This window comes from Apteryx mantelli, chromosome 18 (genome assembly GCF_036417845.1).
Source record: "Apteryx mantelli isolate bAptMan1 chromosome 18, bAptMan1.hap1, whole genome shotgun sequence".
NCBI classification, from domain to species: domain Eukaryota; kingdom Metazoa; phylum Chordata; class Aves; order Apterygiformes; family Apterygidae; genus Apteryx; species Apteryx mantelli.
Genome location: NC_089995.1, coordinates 9711618 through 9725779, shown reverse-complemented (window position 1 = coordinate 9725779; position 14162 = coordinate 9711618). Strand labels below are relative to the sequence as shown.

At 36.4% G+C, this 14162-nt stretch overlaps 1 protein-coding gene across 4 annotated transcripts in view; it reads right to left on the bottom strand.

Annotated features, from left to right (window-relative positions):
* The window catches only part of STAU1 (staufen double-stranded RNA binding protein 1), a 34396-nt gene that overhangs the window by 1551 nt on the left and 18683 nt on the right, over window positions 1-14162 (bottom strand). Inside the window, exons 7-14 of one of the 4 annotated variants that reach the window (XM_067307950.1) lie at window positions 9277-9375; window positions 7712-7942; window positions 6984-7127; window positions 6009-6155; window positions 5078-5150; window positions 2645-2964; window positions 1795-1917; window positions 102-187 (exon numbers count right to left, since the gene is read on the bottom strand). In XM_067307950.1, the coding sequence (XP_067164051.1) occupies window positions 102-187; window positions 1795-1917; window positions 2645-2964; window positions 5078-5150; window positions 6009-6155; window positions 6984-7127; window positions 7712-7942; window positions 9277-9375 (1223 nt within the window). The remainder of the gene's footprint in view (window positions 1-101; window positions 188-1794; window positions 1918-2644; window positions 2965-5077; window positions 5151-6008; window positions 6156-6983; window positions 7128-7711; window positions 7943-9276; window positions 9376-14162) is intronic. The other 3 variants (XM_067307951.1, XM_067307952.1, XM_067307953.1) reach the window with 3 other exon arrangements.

The window sequence follows — 14162 nt, the reverse complement described above, 5'->3', positions numbered from 1 at the left end:
CACATTTTGTTTGTTTTTAACACATCATAGGGTCACAGCTTTCCATTAATGCAAGGGAAAGTCAATGTGTCACAACCAACTGCTTTTCACTTTTCACTCACACAGACATTGGTCCATTTCCTGTTCTTGGCATCTCTGTGGTTTGTTGGTCCAGCTCAGACAGCAACTTTAAAATGTTCAACGCAGCCTAAAGAAAAGAGACAGGATTCAGTAATCCAACTTGTATCTGTATAATTTATTTAGTGAAAGCAGAACTAAAATTCACTTGAAAGAGTAAACATTCTAATTTTGGTAATATATTTATTAAGATGTGTAATTCTGGTGAAAAAAATTGTAAAATTTCATCTTGTTACATTAAACTCTAGAGTGGTGCTGTGGCTAGGGGGTTCCCATTGCTTTTGTTTTAGCAATGGGAAAAAATTAACCCTGCAGTACTTTTAGTAACATGGAAAAAGACGCTGAATTAGTAATGGCTCAAACCATAGAGAGATTAGGTAAAGAACATTAAAATAAACAGAACCAAAAAGTCCTTTGCAGAAAAAGGAAACAAGTTACACAAGAATCCAAAATTAAACGTAGAAGGGGCGTGTGTGACTATTTAAAAGAGTAATTTTGTCAATATGACATGGCTAATGCTAATGTAAGCCATCCCTTGGGAAAAGTGAAAAGATATTTCAATTTTATTCTGATCAGTTCCAGGTTCACCTTTTAGAATATCCCTGATTAGTTATGACACATGCATTAGTGAAAGCTGAACATCCGAACAGAGGAAGGTTCTCATACAGGCCCAGTTGCAATGTTTAACCTGCCAAGTAGCAGTCCTTTTCCCTTCATCTATTACACTGACTTGTGTGCTTAGTCTTACAGGAGCTCTTTACAACAGGATGTAGAGATGGGTATGAAAATGTCAGAATTAAGTGACAAAGTTGGATCAAAGAAATCTCTATCAAAATATAAGCATTATAAGATTACTGCAAAAAAATTTAATATAAAACTTAATAAAACAGTGTTTTTATAAGTGCATTTACATATTACAAACTATTATTTTAACTAGTTTGCTGTCACTACATAGCTCACCACTGGATACCAAAAGAACTAAATACTTTTCAAATTGTAGCAGACTGTGTACATATTGCCAACAATATGCAAGGTATTTTATAGACTGACCTGAAGACAAAGTCCCTTACAGTTTACAGTCTAGAAGATTCATTCTTTCACAAAGAAATATTTCAGCTACTGTTAATAAAAGATCTTCTTTATAAAGGAAGTTTAACAGATTTACAGTGTCTCCTGCTATCTAATGGTGAACTGCATTTCTTTCATTCTGGATTCCATTCCAGTAGAAAGTCTGGTAACGTGAACAAGAGTATTACAGTTCCTAGTGAGATATCAGCCCATTCCATTAAAAAAAAAAAAAAAAAAAAAAAAAAAAAAAAAAAAAAAAAAAAACTGTGACAAGTTCTTATATTTTAAAAGCTCATTTTTATATATACTGTTTACTAAGTGCTCATGAAACTAATAGCAAGATAAAGCAAATGCATTTTGTGTAGGCCAAAATTGTGAGCATATATTAAGCATTTTAAAGGTTATGTCTACAGCTACACAGTATTAGATGCTAGTATTATTCCTCAGTTATTTCAGCAACTTGTGATATATTAGACAAAAATTAGCCAAAAAATTGTACAGCATTTAATTCATTGCTATTCAGCTGTAATATGACATCTTGATCTATCAGCTGCACCCCTTAGCTCACAGAAGTCCAAAGAGAAAGCATTTCAGCAATATTCATCATACCATATCATGGCAAGATTCTACATCCTTTCCAATTCCATGGCTGATCAGTGGTGGCTGAGAGGAACAGTTTATAAGAGATACAAACTCATTCTTGTTATTTTTTGGAAAGTCTTTGTATTCAACCTGAGAAAAGAAAATAATTTAGTTCTTTTCAGTTAATGAAGGAAGTAAATCACAATTGCTAGACATTTTCTGCCCATACATTTAGCCAAAATCCTATTTACACTTGTTCTCTCTGTTAACCAGTAGAACTATATACTTTGAAGCCTGATTTCACTTGCAATAGTTTGAGTAATCATGAGAGCTTTGTAAGCTTTCTGAATAAAAACTGCTATATAAAAACGATTGCTGCTGCAAGCTGTATTCTGATTATAGCTACCTGCATTTAAAATTTTTCCTATTATGCTACTATTATCCATGGAGCTCCTTTAATGTATTAATATAGTAACTGAAATGCAATTTTGATTAAAAGGACTATACACAAAATGTACAATTTACAGCAAATATTAATGTACCAAAGATTTTTCAAAGAACTGAATTCAGATCAGCCAAGTTTGAGTTCACATTACATTCCCACATCATGAAAATACTCAGAAAAATGGCACTTTCAATTTCATTCTTCAAATAGACTTCAGAGTAGCACTGAATTAAGGCTGAGGATGTAGTACAGATATGCATATTTGAATATTTAATAAAAAACTGTAAATTTCAGTATGCTTCCTAGGTGAAATGAAATGTTTACATGAAGTTCACCTTAACAGCCTCAGAATAAATCAGTCAACAGCAGAACTAAAAAGCTTTAAAACAAACAGCAGGCCTTGGAAGAACTCTTGCAAAGCTGAACATTTACCTGGATTCCCTGAACATTGGAAAGATAGTCCAGCTGCTCAGAGGGCCTAGTAAGTGGTCCGTGGGGTACGTGGCCTGATGAGTTGTTATTTTTCAATATGGTCTCAGCAGTAGGAGAAGTACCACCATACAATAGCTCTCTAGCGATCATTGCTGTTACTGTAGCCTTGGCAGGATTTGGGGCTGCCCTATTGAACTCTTTGGTGTGGTGTCCTTGATTGGCTCCTACAGCTTGTGCAACCTCAGGGACCATGGGAAGAATTCCAGCGGGAAGCTGCTGATGGCTGAGATAAGGCATCCTAAACTCATCGTCTTTATTACCTGGAGAGAGAAGTACAGATTAAACAGATACTAGCTATTTCTATGAGGCCTTCTGCAGGCACATAAAAGCATATGAAGTGCAGCTGCTTTTGAAATAAAAATAATCTCTTTCAAATTACTTTTGAAACACTAACAAACTGAGTGAACTTGATTCACCTTTACTGGGTCAGAGATTCAGCACCATCAAGACAGAGTTTGCTTACTGAATAAATTATTCAGTGTAACACCTGCTTCTGCCAAAGGAGCACATTTACCTCCAGGAGCAATTTCTCCAGGTTAGTCAAGCTTACAGACATCTCAGACTGTTGCACCACATTCTAGATGTATCTTTTGGTTTCAAAATCTTTTATTTCATCATTTAAACTGTAGAAGCAAATAATGACACCATAAAATGGTCAGAGCCACTGTTAAATATTGTAAAGACAGTGACAAGATAGTCCACTAAGTTTATGTCCACAAAGTTTATACTGTATATTGTGACAAGAGAGCAGGTAGGTAAGATTAAATGTAAAACCAGCACAGTATGAAGTAAGCAGGAGTCACTATTTACACCAAATATCTAACCACTAGCAGCTGATAGCAATTTATTGACATTGTGGCATAAGTTAGATTTAAGAGGGATAGCAATAGCATTTTTACAGGGAACTCACGTAACACAGAAATGTCGTGAAAAATTCAAGAGGTATGCTTAAGAAAGATGGGGAAGACAGTGCCACTGGAATAAAAACAGGAGTCAGTATTATGGCAGAATAGATAATTGAGGTTCAGCAGGACTGAGCTGTTACAAGTCTAAGGATGAAAGCCAAAATCTGTAGATGGAAGAAAAAGGGATACAAAACACGGATGGCAAAGTTCAGGTAAGCCACCAGGAAGCTTATCTAAGATCTTATACAGGAAAATGTTACTAAAGACCAAATCAATCCCATCTATTTATAATTTAAACAACAAACATCATTCTAAAAAATGCACACATAAGCACCTAAAACATACTATCCAGAACAGAATTATTTTGTGATAGACAAACTTTTCATAAGCCTATTTTCAACGGTTTACACTAGAGGAAGCCAACTTCTGTATGCTTGGTGATCACCTTCCCCCTGGCCCGCCCTTTCTTCTTCTTTCAGCCAGTCATCTGTAGATCAGACCACTATAGTCATCAACTGTCCGAAATAAACGCAGGCACAGTTCCTTGCTCTCAGTCGTTACAGACTGAGCACAGATGAAGAGGTTGATCTGTACTACAAGGCCATTCCTTTCCTCTCCGACTCTGCTTTAGGAAGACTAATTTCAATTAGCACAGACTCCTTTTCCCATCTTCATCCCAGGAACACTGTCTTCAACATACTATAAGTTATTCCCTCGACATCTGTAAGGTGATGCAGCCAAATTTAACACAGCTAACTCTGCCTCAGCAAATTCAGCATCACCCTCCCATAGACCGCAGGCTGAGAAACATATCTCTAAGGCATTCTTCCACCTCGCACTCAACCATTCTTCCAACTTGGAAGACTAGTCCCAGCTAGCAGAAGCCCCCAACCCTTTTCCCAGGGAATCTGCTGCCAGTCTCATTTGCACCCTGTACCACAGAAACTTTCTCCTGAGCCAAAAGGCTGATCTCTCCTCCCCTTGCTTCCTTCCCACAGAAATTGTCCCTATTTCATTTTTGCTGCTGATCTAAGTAGTCTGTTCCCTGTACCAGAGTCAAACCCTGTCCCAAGCACTCACTCTTGTCCTAGAAAGCCCTAGACACTGATTAAAGCCTGTCCAAAAATCCCTCAGATACAGGTGACAAGCTGGGAAGCTGCAGGTAGCAGCAGCTGCACCTCTACCAACTGCTCAGCTGACCCATTAGCACTTTATTTCCTTTTGGCTCAGCCATCTCCTTCCTCCTCTGACCAGGCGGTCAAGCAAGCCAAATACTGTATGACTTGAAAAGAATAAGCACTTTGGGATGTGAACCAAACTCTCCCAGGGTGTGAATTTAATCTGCAGGATGGAAGATGCATACCTCTGCTCATTACAATGCTTTAAGTGACACTGCTGATGGGACTGAGAAGCATATCTTATGTACATACCCTAAAAGGGCTATACTTCTTTCAAAAAGGCCACTTACTAGATGAAGTCTCTTCAGCACCTGGCTCAAAGAAGGTTACTTTTCTTCCATCACCTGGTTTCTTCACTGGTGTCTAAAAAAAAAAAAAAAAAAAAAAAGTGAAACACAACCACACAATATCCTTTAGTTTTTTGTTTGTTTTAAAAAAGTTTTAAAGTCTTCAAGATGCAGCTGACCTGACTAGTCAAGTTTTACTAAAGAATTTGTTATTAAGAAACCTCAACTATTACATAGCCGTCAAGAATAAGATGAGTTAAGTGATTTTTATTCACTGAATGACTAAAATTATTTACCTACAGACTAGCAAAATGCTACTAAGAACATAGATATTGAGAACTAGATACCATAATAAACTAGAATAATAAACTAGCGTAAACCATAATTAAACTAGCATTAGTTATTAACATTGCTGATGGCAATGTGCATGGATACAGGTGAAGAGATACCAAACAAGGGGAAAACTAAAAAGTCTTGCTGTTTCAACTCACCAGTGACAACTGCTGAATCAACAGAAAAAGAATGCAAGGCTCTTTCCCTGCTAAGTGACCCAAAGAGATCCATTCTAAACTTTTGACTACAATTAGTGATAACACTACATAAAACTATTGCTACTACAAAGTCTTATATAACGTACATGTCTGCAAGTTTGCAAGATCAAATACATCAGCTATCACAGGTTCTGAGCTATTCTGTGATGAACAAATACGTTCATTTAGTCTTCTGATGAGGCTTTGATTTACTTGCATAAATTGAATTCATAATATATCCAAAATGCACTACTATTTAGAGAACAGTTGCCTCAATACAACTGTTTGCTGGCTGGTACAGAAAGCATGAATTTGCTATACTGTTACTGCCTTGCAAAGCTGCTGTTATTTCAACTCAACTTTTGCTGTCACATCAAAGAGTAGAGATACTTAAAGAATGTTACCTTCTCTTCTGTCTTTAATGCTGGCTTTGGAGGTTGGGGTTGAGGGACTTTGAAACCTAGGAGTTCCAACATATTTTCAGCTGCATTGCGTTTAGCAACTTTTTTGTTTGTGCCCATTCCTTCAGCTGTGTGTACACCAACTTTCACCTGGACAAAATAGGAAGAAAAAGCACATACATTCTTATAAAAGTGGCATTAGGATTCACTCATTAGTGACCCATGTCTCAAATATGGCATGAGTCACCTAATAGTTCAATGATTATTATTCTAAGCAAGCTGTTGTTTATTATCATTGATCATTGGCTTCCAAGCACAAGAACAAACAGAAATGGCATAATTATCTGTATTTCATCATCACATGTTGGCACCAGCTCAAAACTGGTATCATGGTGGACGTAAATTTTCTAAACTAAAGTTATGAGTTTAGCAGATTTTTTAACATACTGGAAGGGAAACAACTACTATTTCTGCTTAGCAGTTCTTTTCTGCCTTGGCCAGAACCAGAAAGAGGAGTGGAGGATGCACTTTAATTATTAGAGACTTGTAGATATTCAGTATCAAAAATACTGCTATGGTATTGGAATTTGCAATGCAGAGTGCAGAAAGTGCTGCATTGTAAAGCAAAACAAAATTTGGAGGAAGGAGGAAATGAAGGATTTTCATGTTTATATTAATGAATCCTACTTTATAAAAATGCAAGAAGCTCAGTATCTCTTACTTATTACTTATTATTCCTGTTAATTAAAAGTATTAGGCAGTTACAACAAACTTTCAGTGCCCTATGCAATTCTTTTTGTATCTTTCTTGAACCCTTATCTTGCTTGAATAGAGCCCACTGGGTATTTTCTTAACAAATTTCACAGAAGTATAGCTGTAATTCTGTAACATTTGTATATCATTGTGACAATCTGATTATGATAGCCAAAAAAGTAAGACAAAGCCAAGCAACTAGATTTCTCAAATTAACATACAAACCTGCATAACAAACTCCCTGCGCCTTGGAAGACCACGTTCTGTGATGAGCATGTACTCTGGTTCCTTCTCTTTCTTGGCCTGCTGTATCTGGGCAAGTCTGCTAATAGGATTCATTCCTTGACCATATTCTGGACTTGTTTGCAGCTAAGTAGAATAATGTTTAGGAAATAAGCCAACACTCTGTGAATATTTGATTTAATATACAAAATGCAGTGTGCCAATAAACCCATTCATCTCTAGGAATTAGAGACACTAAAACAAAAGCTGCTTAATGAAACACCATCACAGCCAAAGAAAAATGTTCAAATTATTTGGCTCTCCTGTTATAGTTGACCATAGATAACCTACCACTGGTAAGAGTTTCACAGTTTTTAATCAGATTATATTAGGAGGGTAAGGCTTGCAGCAGAATTTGCAGAAGCAAAATAATTCAAAACCCCAAACTGTAAAGTCTAAGGCTTGAAGGTCAGAGCTTGATTTTTATATGCCACCCATTCTTTTATATGGTTTCTCTTTGATCCTGAATTTACTGTAACCACTGTTTTCCTACTGTAACAAGGGCGCAGGAACCCCATTTAGAGTGGGTGCAAAATATCATTTTATTTGTAGTACCAAACTGCTGATTAATGTTTAGCACTTGAAGAGTGTTTATAATTGACTTTGGAATGTCTCTCATCTGATGATATTTTACAACAGTTGGATTTCAATCTGTTAAAGTAGTCTCTTACCTTCACTATTGATTTTGTTTTCTTTTTGATTCGTGGCTTCATTTTCTCAACTGTAGGAAGGGGTGGCAATTTCTTCAGTTCTTCTAGGACTGCTATTGCAGCATTTTTCTTAGAGATCTTCTTGCTCTTTCCTTCACCTTCACCCATGAATTCTCCAACTGACACCTTGGTTACAAAGCTCTTCATATGGGGAGGACCACTTTCCTTGGTCACCTGTTTCAGAGGGAAAAACTGAGTGAAAGCGTGATAAACACTTATTAAAAATGGTAGGGCACATTGTTTATAGCAAACTTCTCTCAAGAACTATGGGTAAAGGGAATATACATTCTCACACAATCCAAAGTGATTGTCTAAATCATGCTCACTCTAATAACATAATCCAACCCAAATAAAAATATACTTTAAAAAGTTCATATACAACAAACAGTAAATAGTATTTACATATTAGTCATTAACCCATCTTATTTAATTTACTGATTTACTCTTTCAACAGGAAAATACAACTGCTCTATTTCACGAATGTGTACCTCCACCCAATTAACATCACCTCATTAAATGCTTCATGTTACATTAATAGATCAATACAGGGAAAGCAATTCTTCAGGATCCAGCATTTTAATTCAGAAATCAAGAATTCTGGAGACATCTAAGGGACAGCTGCCTACAGATTTATTCTTTAACTCCATTCATAACACGTCATACTTCAAAATATTAATAGAGTCAAAAAGTTAGAATGAATTAAGAACTTCCACCCACATCTGGCTTTTTTGTGACAATATATTTTTTACTGGTGATGCTCATGCTAATCTGCAATAACTGAAATCTTCATATAGAATTTCATAGAACAGTTTCAGAAGCAATTTAGTTAAACACAATTGCACTTTCTTACTATAACAACTCAGATAGTTGAATGAAACATCACTACACCAGCTCAGGGAGGCAACACAATAAATTAATATTTTAGTACAAAAAAAGATGCTCCTATGGAAGTTATTGATTTAAGGTAACTAAAATGATCAAGGAGGGGCAAAGAGGCAGCAAGCAGCCAGGCCAAAGGGAAAGGAAAGTAAGATGCACATGAGGTCACCTCATGGCAAGAAAAGAAACCTATTTGAGATTCTGCAACTTGCAAGTAGTCCACATCAGTGCTTAGTTAAGTAAATACTTCCATAAATAATCTTTCAGAGTGAGTTGCACTCATTTGCCTTGACTCTGTACTCCAATATTCTAATCATTAATGTGGAGCTGTGTTTTGTTTCTTGACTATAATACTGATTTTTCAAAAAGTTTGGACAAAAGATTGCACAGACAGCATAGCTGTTCACTCTAATATGATTTTAGTATGTGAATTTGAAGAGTTTTTTTTTCTTTCTCCTTTTTCCTTCACTTCACCATATAAATTCTGAGACAATCAGGGTGACTGTCAAAGGTAAAAGTATATTCACAACTAACAAGGCATGTTAAAAGTCAGTTGTTTGGGTTATCTGAGACAGAGGCTACTTAAATTATTGTGTACCCTTAATATTCTAGTAAAAACAAATCTAGAGCTTGTAAAATAAACATACCTCAAAATTCACAGGCAAGTTCCTTTTAAGTGCAATCTCAAAAACTTGGCTTATTTCAGATTTATTGAGATTTTCATCATCTGGTTCTTTTCCGTTAACCTAAAAGAAGCATACTCTATTTAAAATAAAGATCCTATTAAATTGAATTCTATTCATCCAACCAGTTTACTGAACTCTCAAATTTCTAAGTAGTCTAACCTTTACTGCTGTTTTACATGAACGTGTAAAAATGCAGCACACATACTACAGAATTGAAATTTAGGTACCTCATTTAAGGTGTATGTGTAAAAGCTAGTAAACCTTTATATTTGCATGTGCTCAGTACAATGAAGAATAAGTGTAATAAGGGCCAATAGGCTTAAAATCTATTTATAGAAAGATAAACTGAAGTTTTAAATGAACTGATTTCCAAATGGAAGTACCTTTATGAAATACCATTTACATATGCTGATTGGACATTTGTACCAAAAGCACTAAGACAGTATCAGATAAGAGAAAGGGCAGGAAAAATAAAGATTCTGAGAATGGGACCGATATGAATAAATGATGGCTAATTAGACCTTGGCATAGCCCTCCTGTCTTTCAACATGCTCCCTTGCAAGTGCTTCATCTACAGATTTTTCTCCTCTGAACAATCCTAAGAAGAACGTACTATGAACAACTTGCCTTAAATCAAATGGTGTACGTCTCTGACGTCTTACACCTGCTGAGAGGACAGCAGTGCCAGCTGGAGCTTACCTACAGGCACTTTTATGTATCACCAGGTAAAATTTTGATTGTGATTCCAAAAATATCTTCACTGATGTTGATAACAACATGAGCTAAGAAGGCATGGTAGCAGCAACAGAGACATTTTAAGACTAAGTGTCCAGCAGTGATAGTGGAAAGATAATGACAAAGATGAACAGCAATAATTTCACTGATTATATCAGGCCACAATAGTGATTATGCAATCAGGTTACAAAAATGATTAAATATTTTATTGGAGCAGCAGAAATATGCTAGAGAGGCGTCATTGATTAAAACTCATTTTGATGGTAGCAAGCACCCTTAATCTCTGTTACTAACAAATTAGATCAAAACATGAAGGAATAATTTGTTTTTCATGATAGTTTGTTCTTCCACCACTTACAGCAACCTCTTCCCAAATAAACAGAATTAATCTATGCTTTTCACTCCTTCACACTGTCCCATCAGATTTTTACATCGTTCTTATGGATTGGCCTTGTATTTCAGGTCTGAGTCGCAAATGCTTCAGAAGAGCGCACGCAGCCCAATATTCTTTTTAGAATGAAAACATCTGATCTGTCTGATCTTCTAATATCACTACAACATCCAGTCTCCAAACTCTGAGCTACACGTGTACATAGCACAATCTTCAGGTCTGCAAAAACTGAGGCCACATGATGGCACCACTCCCACAGGCATTACACTGTGCATTACAAAGCACATGAGAAACGTAGAGGCAAAATCTACTCTAGAGGAACCATATACCAACACCTTAGCAGATGATATCTGGCAAAATTAAGATTGAAAATAGGAGTCAAAAGTCTTGATCATCAATTCTAACACCTATTCAGATGCAAGTGGTTCGTTCAAAATGAATAGCATCATATACCCAGAAAAATTATTTGAACTCTTAAGGGCTTATTTTATTAGGGTTTAAGTGTTACAGAAAGTTTAGCACCAGAATCTCTAGGAATAGCTTGTCATTGCCTTTACTTTCGAAACATTAGCACAATCACTTTAATTGCAAGTATTTTTCCCCTCCTTATAATTTAAGATTGATTCTAGTTTTTCAAAACAATTTACAAATTCCTATATTTTTCCTTGCTAAAATGACCAACCAGGTCTTCTCTTTATCAGATTAGATTTCTTCCATTTAAAATCCTTTCAAGAGAATGCTAGTGAAGAAATACTATGAAATTATCTGCTATGCTATGGTGTATATTCTTGACATATTCCAAGTCTGTTCATATGGTTTAAAACAGGGGGATTTATTCTTGAATGTATTTATCTGAGTAACTTAATAGCAAAATACCAATTAACAGATTATAGCTATTTTGCAAATTATTTTGCCTGTACCCGAGTTCTGGATCAGTTTATTTTATAAGTCAAAGATAATCACACATATGCATACACACTCTCCCTCTTTCTCTCTCCCCCCATACCTAAAGGCAGATGATCTATGAAGCCTTCTGCTTTTAAAATAGTTTGCGTGTGTGCACAGACTAAACTCTCCAAGGGATCTATGCCTGTAAATCAAAAGGAGACCACAAATATGAGCATTTACTACTCTTAGCTTTCAAATTGTTCACTTTTTAACAAGTGAAAAGAGTCACACAAGGAAACAAAAGTGATATCCTAAAAAGATCCCAAACAAATTTTAGAAGTGATATACTCCTTTAAGAGGGATTCCTGCTTTTCAAGGAACTGTTTCAACATGCAGTTCCCCAAAGACTGCTTATAAACAAAACCTGAACACCAATGGAGTTGCTGATGAGAACTACATTGATTTCAATATGGTTATCACTTTTTTTCATGTCAAAGGTGTACAGAGCAGCTGACATTTAACAGGTAAGTTGGAAAAAAAACCCAACAACATAGAAGCAATGCTGATTTTAGAGTTTTCAGACAATAGTTAGAATTCATATCTAAATCTTGGGCTAGAAAGGTAAACCTATGCTTTGTTATCTCTGTCTTTGAATGTGCAAAGTAACCCTGTATTGTCTGTATGTCTTAACTCCAGTTTAGAATCAGACTAATTTAGGTCGGAAGGGTCCTTTGGAGGTCTCCTAATCCAACTGTCTACTCAAAGCAGAGTCAACTTTAAAATTAAATTGGGTTGCTCAGGGCTTTGCCCGGTTGAGAGCATGTATTATTAAAATCTGTTTCTCTTGTCACTTGCTTCTGGATTTGCGCTGAGTGCAAATCCCACTCAAAGTGTGGGAAATGGTCTTCCTTACCATTAAAGCCTAATCATTTTATTCAGTGATTTCTTCTAATGCATAGAGTATGGCTCTGACTAAACATACAAGAGTTCAGGTGTACTCATACAAAATATATACACACACACGCTTACTTATAGGTTACATGAAAACAGCTACATTAAAAAGGAATATATTACTGGCAACGTCAAACCACAGGTATGAATGATCAAGATTAAGTCTGCTTGTACAACCTTAATTTGCCTCCATTGTATACATGCATTATAATATTATTTCTTATGATCTTACATTATTGTATCCTTCAAGGATCTTGCCTCACTGAACGCAAGAATGAACAGTGCTCACTTAGTGGGAAAATATTCCCTATTTTATCATCTGTGTCCACTGCAAAAATAAACGCGTGTTATGAAGACAATAATTCCTTCACTGACGTCCATAACAATATAATATTTGAAAGCCACAAATATTAATGCACTTAGTATTCAAATACCAAATCTGAAATGTTGAATATCTGACTTTTTGGAGTGCTTATATAACACAGTACTTTGCGTTCAAAGGACTGCTCTCCTTAAACATAATTGCACTTGTTATTGTTTAGTTTGTAGACAAGTCAGACATCAATAAAATGCCAAACCCATGTTTCACATGAAAGTTTAGTTTAAGGGACTGGTCTAGCATCTCTGTGGCAGGAGTCACAATAGAATTTAACTCCCAAGGTAACTTTCAACTGTTTTATTCTTAAAATAATTCTCTCTTCTTGCAATTTCTTGCCTCATTCACTATAGTATTTCCTTTGTCATGTCCCCCCCCCCCAAAAAAAAGGTAGAAGCTCTCTAGATTTACTTCCTTTGCCTCTCAATTCATCCCCTTTACACTGAAGGAGATACCATAGAAAAGAATACATAGTCATGTAAAGACAATTACAGTGTTTGTGCTGAAGACCTCACATTTCCCAACTTTAAACACAACCCTACAAATATTCAAAAAGTCAACTGCACATAAACCTTTCTAAAAAAAGTGAACAGAAAAAAATTCAGTTACATGTCATCATAGGATTTTCTGCAGAGTTGGAATCCTTAGCTTCGGTGCACAGACCTTTGCTGCCTGAGGTAGAAAAATGACTGATGACAGAAGGTTATCTTCTATGTAGATGAGTGCAAGGAGAGGATATAATGTATTAGTGGCACAGAATGACAGTACTCAGGAATTCATGGTTCCCCTACACTGAAGGGGACTATCCCCCTCAGGCTTGACCTCCTTTGCTTGAATACCTCCAGCTTGTCCCTGACCAGCCTCTACCCTACCACCAGTTCTAGGTTTCAGTGCAGAACTAATCTCCACTCTTTCAGCTTCTGTTCCCAGCATCCCTCTCTCTTCCCAGTTAGCATTTGTATTCCCTTGACTCTTAGTGGTCTCCATCATTCCATTATCTACATCTCCCCTTCCTCCAGAAAAGCTTTCTGTCACCTGAACTACTATCATCAGAGCCTCCCAGGCATCCTCCCTTAACCAGACCCAATATCTTTGTCTAATTACCTGGGAAAAGTTCTCTCTCACGAACACACTTTTTTCTTTGCTCAATCTCCCTTGACTTCACAACACATTTCCTTGGACCTCTTGCTCTGTCAATCCTGGTAGCCCCCAGATAGTTTTTCTGTCTCAGACCCCTTGTTAACCTTCATGTCTTGTTATTCTTCACTTTTCTGTTTCAGCACATAGCCAGACTCCATATCCAGCAAGTTCTCAGGCTCTCCACATTGCAAGTTGTTATTATTAATCTCCACTCCCTGTTCCTAACCTCACTAGCAATGTCCTAGTCTCTCTCTTGCTTCTAAGTTTGTATCCCATGGTCTCCTTCTCAACATAGCCTAGATGCCAGCATGGAGTACATCAATAAATCTCTTCCTCTTAGTTCTAACACCAAGCCATTATAACTCA